Raw genomic sequence first — 13,578 nt, forward strand, 5'->3', positions numbered from 1 at the left:
ACTGTAATGAATGGATAATTACAGTGAATATTTGATGACACTTGAGACTTTAACCACCCTGTTTATGAGATTTATTTATATTGAACTCTGATCGTGATAACGTCACCCACCGTGTTTTTGCCATCAGCTGATTAGTGTCACCCGGCCGTGTCGAGGGGTTGGTGTGTGCCCGCGTAGCTGCTTCTGCATCATCCTGTTTTTTCCCTCCTGGTGACAAGCTTTTACTGCATCATGTTCGGCGAGTACATAGGGAAGAAAAGAAGGGCCTTCTGGAAATACTTGGAGGTGAGAAGGGCTGTGGTTGGAAAAATGAAAAAGTTACCGCTACTATCTAAAGTTTGGACTTTGGTCAGATGAGGTGATAATGCTTTCAGTCTCTTGCATGCTTGTTAAGGCAAAAGTAATAATTATTACTTAAATGTATTGTGCTTATTAGTGTCATGCCGTTGGTCAAACAACGTCAAAAAAGTGATAGGAAAAATTGTGTAAATGATGCTGTTTTTTCCAACGCGAAGTGAAGCAGATTCATTAAATAATAAACTATAGTCTTAAAGGATGTTGAGTTTTTCCCGATGTGAGATGAGGAAAACTGGTGTGATTAACTGTGATGTAACTTGGGTGATTGATTGTAGGAAATGTTACTCTGGTGCAAGTTGATAATGCAGATACCATTAGCCAACAGGATGTTACAGATAGAGTTAGTTTTGGTACTGTCCACAGATAGTTTTTTTTTTTTTTTTCTATCCCATTGAAATGTATAATTTGTAGCAGTTATACTGGTATGTGTGGTCTCTACTACTGGTATTGTTTATTATAGTATTGTATCCAGCAATCCATTATTGTTTTTGGACAATCTGCAGAAGAGTTCCCATTAACAAATGATGACAATTTTATGATGGATTCTGTTTCATAAGTGTAAATTCATTTATGACATACAGATTCTGCAGAAATATTTGTTACTAAAGATTGTATAACTCATTCATGACACCCAAATTCTGCAAAAATGTTATTCAAGGGCTTGAAGTTAGGTTTGTTGATGTCTGCAGTGGTGTCTTGCAGAGGGGAATGGTCCGATTGGATGTGAATGGTACGGTATTAGAACACATCCCAGACATATAACAAGGACCTCCTGTACTGTATTGCCGTGTTACCCATTGCTGTATATTTGCAGTCATGGCAGTCAGCAGTGTACTCAATGGTGGTGTTGGGGGCGACGATGGTGGTCATCTTCTGGGCGTCAGTCTTCCTCTACACCTCCTTCTACTTCACCTTCATGCCACAGGAGTCTGTCACTTGGCCCATACACTTCCATTACAAGTAGGTCACTTGTACCAGCTGTCCTTTTGACAACTTTACACTGAATAACTAGCAAAAGTGAGCTGAGGCAGCTTTTTCACAATCTGTTATGGATGTAATCACTTAAATCCAGTTAGGCTACATATTTTATTGCTACCACCACACTGTTGTTGAGCTTTAGATAGACTTCAGGAAGAACTGCAGGACTCCAATATGGGCTAGTTTTCATTAACCCCTTCTCAACCTCGGGGGTGCTTTAAGTTAGATAAAATCATCTGGTGATAGCAAGAATAAAATCTAGAAACATGTTATTAGATTGAAAGGTTAATTGGAAAAAAAAAATCATAAGGTTCTGAATGAACAAGGTCTTTTTACTTAGTTAAAATTAATACCAGTTGAAAATTAGGTGAAAAGTGCAGATCAGTCTTATAGGTAACATTGGAACTTTAAAAAGGCAATTTTTCTCTCAGCTATTTTTGACCTAACAGGAAAAAAAATGTCAGAAAAAAATTATCATCATGAGGAGCTACTGCAATAAGTATTTTGGACTTAGTATGGTATAATAATAACTTTTTGTACTATAGCAAGGACTTACTGTTAGGAGGACTTTGTTGTAATGAAGACTTTGGTGTAATGAGGACGTTGTTGTAATGAGTACTTAGTGTAATGAGGACTTCTTTGTAATGGGGGCATACTGTAATGGGGACTTTGTTGTAATGAGGTCTGTTGTAATGGGACCTTGGAGTAATACTGTTGTAATAGAAAGTTACCATAAAAAATAAAGCATTTCCTTGCTTAACCCCTCAATGGCCATGAGGTAATACATTTGTGTGCACCACAGGTTGGCCTCGGGACTATTTTCTTTGAATTTCGAAAACCGATTTCTTCCCCCTCCCCCCTCCCTCTTATTGATGTGAAGAGAATTGTCTGGTGCACCTGGCAGTGTGTTTTATAGCATCCTAAATACATTCTGTGATTCGCAATGATTTGCAGAAAAATTTATTAAACGACTACCCGGTATGCACTCACCAATAACATGTAAACCAATGGGCGATAACATAGGATATGATCAGACTGAGTACTGTACTGGGATGGTAGAGTAGGTTTCCTGCAAACATATCAACGACCTTTGTTCACTTCTCATACTAGTTCAGTTTTTTATAGATCGTGCTAATTTGACATTTACGGCATTTGTACTGAAGGGTGTTGTTTGACGCCAGTGGCCACCATAAGGCTGTTAATCAACAGTTTCCACTATTACTCTTAGTTAAGTGGTCAGGATGTGCAGTGAAGGATCAAGGTAGATAAAACTCGCACTAACACAGATCTCGATGTGCAATACCACTGCCTATTTAACATGGCTGTAAACTTTAATTTGTTATGTATACAGTACTGTACTTATACATTTAGTCATAACGTACAGTCCAACTTGATAAGTTTCTTCTATCTTGAATATCATTTTCACAACATGGTAGTTTTTAAAAACAGTTTTAAAGTGAGGAATTACACCAGTTACTGTAATGAATGACTGTACCATGTAGTATAATTTCTCTCTCCTCAGATCCTGTATTGAAGAACCTGGCATATGCAGCAACCCCAAGGCAGTGGTGAGCGTCAGCGACCATGTGCGCGGTTCACAGCTGATGCGAGGTCAGCGGTACCGGGTGGTTGTCGACTTGGAGATGCCTGAGTCCATCACCAACCAACGGATAGGTAATGACAAGAGCCCCCGTCCCCCAGGTGTGTCATTGTTGGGGTTGATGAGTGTTGCTTCCCTTCCATGGTTGACTATCTGCCTTCCCCTGCTTTATCATGCAACACAGTAATTACAGTAGTGAAGGCAGAGATGAGCCTTGATTCACCATATGACCAAGTTGAGCTGGTTGAATCTGACTCAAGTAAGTCATCAGCCTCAGCATGAGACCATCCCAAGCCAAGCACTACTTTCAGGTCTGTCTGAAGCCATGTTTTGGCCTTTGGGCCCTAGGGTGTAATTTTTGTTATTGTCTTGCTAGTACCAGATAGTATATGTTTAGATTCATCACCATTCAGCAGTTAGGTAATGGTAACAGCCCCCTGGCATGTTAGTTATCGTGTTGATGAGAGTGTTGTTTCTCCTCTGTGCTTGAGGCTCTGCCATACCTTACTCTGCTTTTCATGCTGCACCGTAATTACTGTAACTCAGCTCAGTGTGATTTTTATTAGACAGTATTTGCTTCCTGTCTGTTACTAAATCTCTTCCCTCCCTTGAGTTCAACAAGGTAATTTTCATTATTGTTACTTTTCTCCTGTGATTGAATTAGCCCTTCCTTCAACCCAAGGAGGTAATTTCTGCTTTGCTCCTCCTGCTGGACAACGATTTTATTAAGAGTCCATCACCAGCCAGCAGACAGGTAATAACAGCAGGCCCCATCCCCGAGGTGTGTGAATGACATTGTAGGTGAGAGTGTAGCCTCCCCCTTCCGTGCCTTGCCTTGCTCTGACATGCATTGGTGTAATTACCTGGTATGGTAACCCTTTCACCTTATGGATGTAATTATGTTATATTCCTGTTACCACCAGATGGTTTTATTCTGAGTCCATCACCAACCAGCAGATAGGTATGCCAAGAGGCCCCATTCTTCAGGTGTGTCAGTGTCCATGTTGTTGGGAGAGTTGTTTTCCTTGCATTACTGAATCTCTATCTGCCCAGCCTTGCTTTTTTATGGAACCGTTTAACCAGCTGTTTCGGCCAGAGAAGAATTCTTGTCACAAGACTTTTTTGTTCGTTAGTGAAAGTTCCAACATGCTTGTATGCATCAGCCATTGTCACCTACTGGCGGCACTCCATGCTGCTCGATCTCTGGCAGCTTTCCTATTCTGAGGTCACACTCAGTGGCCTCGTCCCAGGTCTTTGTCAGTCTACCTCTTGCAACCCTACCCCAAACATTAACACTTCTCACTTTCTGCACCCAATTATCATCCCCCATCCTCTCAAATTGCCCAAACCAGCTCACTTTACCACTCATCATCACAAAACCAATACATTCCAATCGCATCCTACCCCTCAACTCTTTCATCACAAACTTAGCCCTCCCAGGCCTTGCACTCAGGGACGCATTGCACATCCACCTAATCATTGTAATTTCTGTATGTTTGAGCCTGCAAATATCCTCTTCCTTTACTGCCCAGGTCTCACTACCATACAGCATTACACTCACAACACATGCTGCATACCAAGATCCTTCAGCACGGAGGGAGAGCCCTCTCTGTGTCAGGAGAGGCAGCAGCTTCCTGAACTTCTTCCAACCGCTCCTCACTCTAGCCACGGAGCTAGCTCCAGCCCCACCTCCAGCACAAAACATGTCTCCAAAATAACAAAACTCTCCCACACACTCAAGGGACTCACCAACAAGTTCGATCCTTTCACGCTTGACAATCTCCACCTGCTCTCCCCAACACACCGCACACATGAAATCAGCATCATAATGATAATTAAATTTTCGGTGTTCTTTCTGGTATGAAGTCACCAATAAATTGCAGAAAAGTGGGCCATTAATGTTGTCTTGGTGCCATTCCTGTGAAGCTGATTTGCCAGTTTCACCTAGTTTACAACACCAGTTGTGTGGAAAAAGTTGTGGTAATTTGGAACACATCCCTGACTTACAGTCAGGATTGTTCATATATTCACTTCACTTCCCTATTTGTATCACTGCCTTGCTTTGTTTTGCAGTTATGTACAGCAAGTCCTTCCTGTGTGTTCCATTTTATGTCCTTCAGTCTGGACTAGGCTAAGTAACTTAGCTTTAGAACCCTATGCTCATGATGGCAAGAAAGGATAGGATGATGGTATTATATAGATAGATTTAAAGATAGATAGATATTTATTCATAAAGTGTAAAAAATAACCAGTTCATGCTGATCATAACCTCCAGTCATACAGTTGAGAATGAGACCGACACTTACTCCTTATTAACTGTCATGTCATCATTCCCCATCACTAATCCCCCAGCCCATGTATGCCACATCACCCAACCAAGAGCTCAGTAGGTAAAGTCATGTAGGAACCCTTTAAGCTGGGTTGATGCTTTATGTAACGTGTGAGGACGTATAATATCATCTTCATCTTCTGGTATTCTGGTAGTTGATATTGACCAAGTTAGTTTTAATAATGCACAGTTATTGCTCTTGGATACCTTAACCACCTAATACTGTACTGGATTTTGTTCTTCATTTCTCTGTTGTTCTGTTGCCTGCACTACGTCTTGTGTGACAATGGTGAGTATGCAGAGCTGGAGGAGATCTTAGTTTACATCTACACTGAGCTTGTGCAGGTACAAGTTAGCTCTTGTTCTTATTTTTAATGTTGAAACTACACCCACTAACTTTTTCAGCCCCATATAATCAGGCAATCCAGTGTTGTTTATCTTATTGTGTGGGTAGAAGTTGCTGTATTTGTTTTAATGTTCTAAGCACAAATTGTAGCTCTGAGTACAGTGTAATTGGTCCTTCTTGGGCTGTGTGAAATCATTTGGAGATAACAAGGACAAGCTGAATTACTGACATCAAAATGAAAGGGTTAACCTCCTAAGCCCAAGGATGTCCTTTTTTAGTGTTCTTTCCTTATCTAAGTTTTATTCAGCTTGTAAAAGACCTCCCATATTTGTTAGTGAAGGCTGTATCTGAGGCTTTCAGTTAAAAATCTCCACAAAGCTGAACATCACTTAGAAGTAGCAAAAATGGCAGGTTATATGCATCATCATAGTGAAGGGTTAAATACTGTATGTCCTCAGTCTGAAGGGATTATTTTTCATCATCACATTTTTGTATCCCATAGTGTACTTAAATTCATGCCCACTCCCCCATCCCTTTGTCATGTTTCATTTTATGTTTTTGTATCCAACACTTCACCTCAAGCATTTTTATTCCTCACCCCACCTCATGCTTCCTTACCCCCTAGGTATGTTCCTGGTATCAATGGATATGCTCAGTGCAGAGGGTGATTTGCTGCGTCATGCCTCACGCTCGTCCATGTTGCGCTACAAGTCACCCCTCCTCCACGTCCTCTCCACCTTTGTGTTTGCACCGTTCCTGCTGTATGGGCTGCAGGAGGAGAAACAGATTGTCACTGTTGAGCTCTTCTCTCAGTATGAGGAGGACCCAGTATGTTCTTATTCCTTTTCATTTTGGTAACGAGTACTTCACGTTAGTCATGCTACTTTCAGACACTTTCATTCACCGTAGAAGAGACTGTTAGAAATGGATTGCTGTCTTTAGGTAGTTTTATTAATCTCAGGTTAGACTTATAACTGGTGGGGATACATAAAGCCAACACTCACCTCCTAGTATAGAGCTGGAGAGGTTATATACACTTCCTCCTATAGAGCTGGAGGGGTTATGCACACCCTCTCCTATAGATCTGGCGGGGTTACATACATACACCCCCTCCTATAGAGCTGGAGAGGTTATATACATCCCCTCGTGTAGAGCTGGAGGAGTTACATACACACTCTCCTGCATACCATGATCACCTTTGGGTTTGCGCCTTTCCTGCTGTACAGGCAGCAGGAGAAACAGACTGTCACTATTGAAATCTTCCCCCACTATGAGGACCTGGTATGTTTTTCTTTCATTTGGATGAAGTACAGTACAGAGTACACCTTGTTTATTGATCATACTCTGTTTTTGATTGTTTTTTTTCTTCCGTAACCCTCAGCTAAATATATTTTGGGAGGCAGCAGTATAGGTGGAAACATGTCATGTAGAGCAATGCAGTGCATTGCTAACCTATGGAGCCACATCACATTAACTGATCTTTGTTTCTGATTGGTTTCTTTCACAACCCTAGCTAAGTCCATTATGAGAGGTTGCCATAGAGGTGAAATTGTCATGTAGAGGTAGCTATATAGTATAGTGTAACCTTGCAGGTACATGGTGTGTTTATTGGTCTGTTTCTGATCAGTTTCCTTCCACAACCCCAGCTGAAACCATTGTGGGAGGTAGCAGTGGAGATGGAATCGCGTCATGTGGAGCTGTACAGTGCTAACCTGCGGATCCATGCCATGTTTACTGGTCTGCGCTACATCATGTACCACTACCCCATCATTGCCGCCACTGTGGGCATTGGTATCTGTATGGTCTTCCTGGCAACTGTTGTCATCCTTAGCTGGTACCAATTCTCAGGGCCAATATTATTTGTCCAGGTGGGTATAGCACGTTTAGTGTAATCTGATGAAGATCCCTAACCTCTATGTCAGTTTAGTTGATGGCCAGATGAAGTCAGACTGGAGAGACGATTTGAGTAGTAAACAAGGAGACACTCATATCGAGCGACTAAGGGCTATCAAATTTGATTCATCCACAACATAGTTTTCAAGTTGTGGGAGTGGTCCATCATGTATAAACAAACCATTTGTAGTATAACATGTCTGCCTTAACTTGGTGGAAATTTTGTCATTTTGCATTTTTTTTTTTTTTTCCAAGTAACACAAAAGCACAGTAGGACAGTGCTCTGAGGTTACATCTTTTCCATAGCACTGGTTTGTGCCTAACACCATATTGTAGCATTAATTTCTTGTTACGGCTCAGGATTCAGGATGAAGAGGAATGGTAATTTTAGGTTAAGGTTAAGTGAAGGGTAATGTATGGTGAAATATTGTACAGTATTCTTGAAACTGAAATTGTAAAGAGAACGGTACACACGTAGACTTTTATAGCTACCTTTAGAACACCCGTGGGGATAAGATAACAAGTCTGCATATCTTGTGGCACAGTGTAATCATCCAAGATTCAAAGAGGATTTTTTTCTTCACTATGTTTGCCGGTTTGGGAGCATTTTCTCATTGTTACCATGCCATCTTAGTACTGTCACAGTACTGTATTTCATATAATTTTGCATTTCATCTTAAAAGCACAGTGAGAATATCATTACTTAACCGTTTACTGTACATAGTATTGTCATCCTCATTGTGTGTCACAGTATTTCTCTTGACACTAATTCTTGATTTTCTTTGACTGCACAGCCTCAGACCAGGAGCTTTCCAAATGGCCAGCCCCCCAGCGTAGCATCAAACCAACCCCCGTCTTCCAGTCAGCAGAGTAAGTTCTCTGTGGATTCTACTGCCCTGCCTCCCTTCCTTCAGATGAAAGATTTCTTTATTGTTATAGATGTGTTTCCAAATATCACAGCTTTTTATGTACCTGTACTTGGTATTGTGAATGTTGTAAACTGGCAAGTGTACATATATAGACAGCAGTGGAACTTTAATAGGCTATTTCTCTGTAATATATTATGGATCAGATAACAGAAAGATTGTCGGTAAAGGCAGCTGATAATAAGGACTTACTCTATCTTGATTCTGTCTGCCTGTTTGAATGAGAGGAAACTGGTGTAATGATGATGATTAACCCCATCAGTAGAGTGATGTCAATATCATTTTATTCTTGAAACAGCCTCACAATTGACTTCAAGATGTGTGTTTTATAATAATTCGCTGTCTGATATGTAGTTTTCAAAAGACATTTGCGTGAGGTCTTTGAGTTACATTATTTTTTGGCCTACTTTATATTGACCATTTCGGTATCAGGCATTCGGTGGTGGAGCAAGGATTTCAAGGAGTGAGCGAGCATATTATTGTTAGTTCTCCCACCCTCTTGCTTTTTCCTTCCTTGCTTTCTGGACCCTAACTCACCCCATCCTTACTAGGGAAAAAGGTCAGGATGATATACAGTATTTATGTGCAAAACTGATTTTCTCTTGCTTGTCATCTTATTGTAGAGCTTATCTGTATACAGGTAATATATTTTGTTTGCTGTATATGTTAAGCAATTATATGGCACCGCAAGATTTTTGTATTGATTTCCATGATATTAAACCTCTCATTGTAGAGACAACAACTATACTACTAGCTAACACAAGATGATTTGATTTAGGTAAGGGTGAGTTATAGGAGCCTGATAGTGTTTGTGTTGATGTCATTAATCATCTCATGGTCAGGACAGCTCTTATTTTTCTGTTCCACCTAACTCTGTATAGTTTTGCTTGAGTCTTAGGAGTCTGTTTTACTTACCTTACCATGAATCTTAGGAGTTGAGAGTATTCAGTTTCTTTCTTGACCTTTATGTACAAAGCAGACTAGTAAATTTTCTTATGTTTTTCTTCATAAAAGCTGAAGCTGAGGATAAGAAGCCAGACTTCGATGAAGCAGCTGGACCATTTAATGCAGTAAGTGGAAGGGAAGGACGGAGAGAGGGAGGTGGAAGGGATGAAGATAATTTCGATAAGTTGCTTGCTGTGAAGAAAATGACTAAAAATATGAGGTATATTTGTGTGGTTGATTATGCCAGTGAGGTGGAATGAAGATGCTGGGAGCTTGATTGGTAAGTGAATGTGTGGACATTTCACTGGTCATGCTCTTGATTATTTCTCCTGTCATGATTTTTCCCTTGCTTTCTGGGCCCTACATCACCCCATCTTTGAGTGGGAAAGCAAGGTTAAGTTTATGATGATTATGATGATGAAATATAAGAATGTGTGCATGGTTTGTGTGAGATGGTTCTGATAATTTTGAAGTGTATGGATTGACAGTTCAGTCCACTAGATTCTCATCCAGATGAGCCAACAACAGCAACCACAACCACATTGTCCATAGGAGGGGAAGGGATGATAATGAGGATTATGATTGATGATGATGACAGAATATTAATGTAATGTGTGTCCATTCTAGGGTGCATCAGGTGAGGAGCATAGAGGTGGAGAAAGATATGAGGGTGATGATTTTGAAGTGCTCAGCTCATCTAGAACACAAGGTGGGTACACTGTTTTATGGTGGTACCGTACATTTACTCCTTTAGTATGGTGATTTTTTTTTTTTTTTCTACTATACCCTTTTTATGATACCTTGGCCTAAAATTGCCATCTCTCTACTTTGAATGCCTATTTGTAACAATATTTGAACACTAGAGTATGATGCTAGTCACAAATAATTGCTATGGAAACGATGAATAGCCTTAGTATTGTCTCCTTCCCTGCTCCTAGCTGAGCTACATGAAATAAGCAGCAAATGGACAAAACTCAGCTAAGTTAGGGCAAAAACAGTATGCCAGATGACTTTAACACAGGCAAGGCCCTCTCATATTGATGGGGTTTATCAAGGTTCTACCAGGCCATCTAGTTTGAAAAGTCAGTACTAGGCTGCATAAAATTGTCAAATGGTAAGAACAAAATGAAAGTATGTCTGTGGGCTTATTGGATCAAAAGGCCATATTTATATTGACTAAAGTTCCCCAATACTCCCCTCCCCCCATTTTTACTTAATTTATCTGGTATGATAATATGTTCTTGTACGTTATTGTATTTATGCAGTTTTGTTGGGTAAGTTAATGTTTTGTGCAGGCTGTATGTGAAATCTGGGACAGTATGAAGAAAATGCAGGTAGCAAAGGAGAATGTTTAATATCCAATTAAATCACTACAGAAGAGGTAATAGACATCTTCTTAAGGTCATAAAACTGCAGCTTATCTTATGGTCATGTGAGTACATTAGTTTGGAAAGTAGTGCAGTTATGGAGGTATAAATGTGGGAGATATGACAGTAGTAAAGCTGGTTGTGTCTGAGTTGAAAAATTGGAAGGCAGAAGAGTTAATATTGTATCGGCAGAGATAATAAAGTGTAGTGGGGATAGTATAGTGGATGTTGGGAAAACACCATCAAGCTTGGAAGAACAGGTTTGTGTCTGTAGAGTAGAAAAATTATGTTTGTACTCATATATATACAAAAGCAGAGATGGCCAATGTAAGTACAATGATCATGGAATAAGTAGGCTGAATGTCATAGGAAAATTGCCATATATGTAAGAATTGCAGTAGGGAAGGTTAATTAAATATCAGAATGTTTGGCGAGTGATGACAATTTGGTCTTCTGAATTGTAGAATATGTGTGGATCAGGTATTTACACAATTGATCATAGGTTTTAGATACCATATGGCAAAAGAATTTTTGTCTAGATTGGTAGCTTGTGTTGTGATAACATGCAAGTAACTTTTAAAAAACTATACTGTAAACAAAGAAGTTAGGGATCTGTATAGTAGGATTTTTTTTTTTTTTTTTTTTTTTTTTTTTAATGTACAGTACTGTAAATTATTCTGAACATCTTAACAAGAGGGAGAGAGAGAGAGAGAAACTTAACAGGTATCAGTGATATGTGGAGAGGAAGGAAAGTGAGAGACTGACAAGGAGGCTGTGTATGAGTGAGGTGGAAGAGAGGGACTGAGGATGAGGTGGAGAGATAGGATGAAGTGTATGAGAGAGGGATTTGAGTTGAGGAGAGGACAGGATAACACAGAGGAGGATGAGGTGGAGAGATAGGATGAAGTGTATGAGAGAGGGATTTGAGTTGAGGAGAGGACAGGATAACACAGAGGAGATTCATTTTTGGCCACCCCTAATGGGATTGAGGTATCTGATAGTAGACAGACATATTGAGGAATTACTCTTTATCTTCTCAACACAGGGGAGGACGAAAGAAAGATAAGGTTTGAGGGGGTGGAGGATGAGTGTACCTTGCGTCACCGAGTGCAGAGCATTGTGAAGATACCCCCACACGAGCTGCCAGCCAGTCCCTCCAGCTCTTAAATGAAGCAGGAAGGGGAAGTATGGGAGTTGGGTTGAGGAGATTGTCCACAGGAAAATGCAGCAGATGGAGAAGTAAGTAAAAGGAAGTTCTGTAACAGTAGTGTTATTGTTGAGTATTTCATGTGTAGAGGAAAGTGGAAAAATAAATTAATTATGGATAGGCGGCATATAAAGTGCAAAAGAAAGAGCATGAAGTAAGAGAAAATTCAGTAGCAGTATTGTCATCACCTTTTTGTGTGTGTGTGTGTGTGTGTGTGTGTGTGTGTGGCAAAAAATGGGAACCTATATTACAGATAGGAAATATGTGGAGAAAAATGAAGGAAGTAATTAAATGGAATTAATTTCAAGCAGTCCCTTATATCTTATTTTAGTCATTCATGTGAGGAGAGAAGAGGAAAAGGCAAATTAGCTGTGGAAAGGCAGTGTTTGGATAAAATTGAAATAGTTGAAGGAAGAGAGTGCACCAAAAAAAAATTGGCTAAAACTAGATAGTGTACAGAAGGAACTGATGTGAGAAGAAGATAAACATTGGCACTGTAGTCTAAGGAAAATATAAATGCCAGTTAGAAAGGGATATCAAGAGTTTAGAGACAAATCAGAGGAAGTACTTCAATAATAAGGGACCAATTAGGATTAAGGAAATGATCTCAATAAAGTGATAATGGGGGAAAATGAGATGCAAGGAAAATGTTACTCTTTCATTTACAGTTTATGGAAAGAAAGGGACCAGGAATATGAAAAACAGAAGTAGCCTATAAATTAGGTTGAAAATTTAGCCTGCAAAAAAAAAGTTGGAGAAAATGGTTGTTGTTAGGTGCTTGATAAAGTACAGGAGATTGCAAGTCTCCGGTATATTTTCTCAAGGTTTCTTTATGTTCCTAATTACCTTGTTATGGTGTGCTCTGTTCAGATGACATTTTATCCCAGTTGGTAGTATTGGACCTCAGGAGTACTAGAAATAACCCCTTGAAGACATCTTTCCCTAGTTGAATAGAATCATCTGGGGGTAATGATTTTAAACTAAGAAGAAAAGTCTGTAGAGGCTGTTTTGTCCTTGTAACCCCTTTAGTCTGATCATGTAGCTACTATACTGTATATTGTTCCTGACTCCAGATGATTTTATTCTGTTTAGAAAAGGTTTTAAGTGCCAAAGTGTGAGAAATAAGTGTAAGCTGATTGAAATTGTTTGGTGATAATGAGAATATAATAAAGATGATGTCACTTTACTAAATATACAAAGGTTACACATTAGGTCATTGGGGTGAAATGTTCAGTTTGTTGTTTCTGCCTTCAGATGACTTTAACTTTGAAATGGATTCTTGTGGTGGCATTAATAGAATGCTATAGCAGTCATATCCAGTATGAAAAATCTTCCATAAACCAAATATAAATTTCTGGAGGATAGTGCAATGCAACAAATGCATTACAGGATTGAAGGGGTTACTGATAGGTTTGTGTTTTTATATGAGAACTGTTGTTATATTTTTGAGTTTGTACAGTACTGGACTGTGTGTGTTTTATATAAATTTTTGTAGCTTGTACACCATATGTTATATTTTTTAATATGAACCATTCCTGTGTCCCAGGAAACCATTTTACTACACTGGGTGGTAAGCACTTCAACTGGATGGAACCTGTTAAGGTTTTCATCCGAGGGGTAGTTGGGTTTT

The 13,578-nt window shown here is 39.6% G+C and overlaps 1 protein-coding gene across 1 annotated transcript; it reads left to right on the forward strand.

Annotated features, from left to right (window-relative positions):
• The first annotated feature begins 203 nt into the window (after positions 1 to 203).
• Positions 204 to 12,075, forward strand: Seipin (lipid droplet biogenesis associated protein seipin). The gene is made up of 9 exons (XM_080276410.1): positions 204 to 285; positions 1,172 to 1,317; positions 2,858 to 3,036; positions 6,236 to 6,438; positions 7,257 to 7,478; positions 8,298 to 8,373; positions 9,444 to 9,499; positions 10,002 to 10,083; positions 11,787 to 12,075. The coding sequence occupies exons 1-9, from the start codon at positions 232 to 234 to the stop codon at positions 11,906 to 11,908; spliced, it is 1,140 nt and encodes a 379-aa protein (XP_080132536.1). The 5' UTR covers positions 204 to 231; the 3' UTR covers positions 11,909 to 12,075.
• The last annotated feature ends 1,503 nt before the right edge of the window (positions 12,076 to 13,578 follow it).

Source organism: Coenobita brevimanus, chromosome 65, assembly GCF_032717465.1.
Source record: "Coenobita brevimanus isolate Jiangsu-jjx chromosome 65, ASM3271746v2, whole genome shotgun sequence".
Classification (NCBI taxonomy): Eukaryota; Metazoa; Arthropoda; class Malacostraca; order Decapoda; family Coenobitidae; genus Coenobita; species Coenobita brevimanus.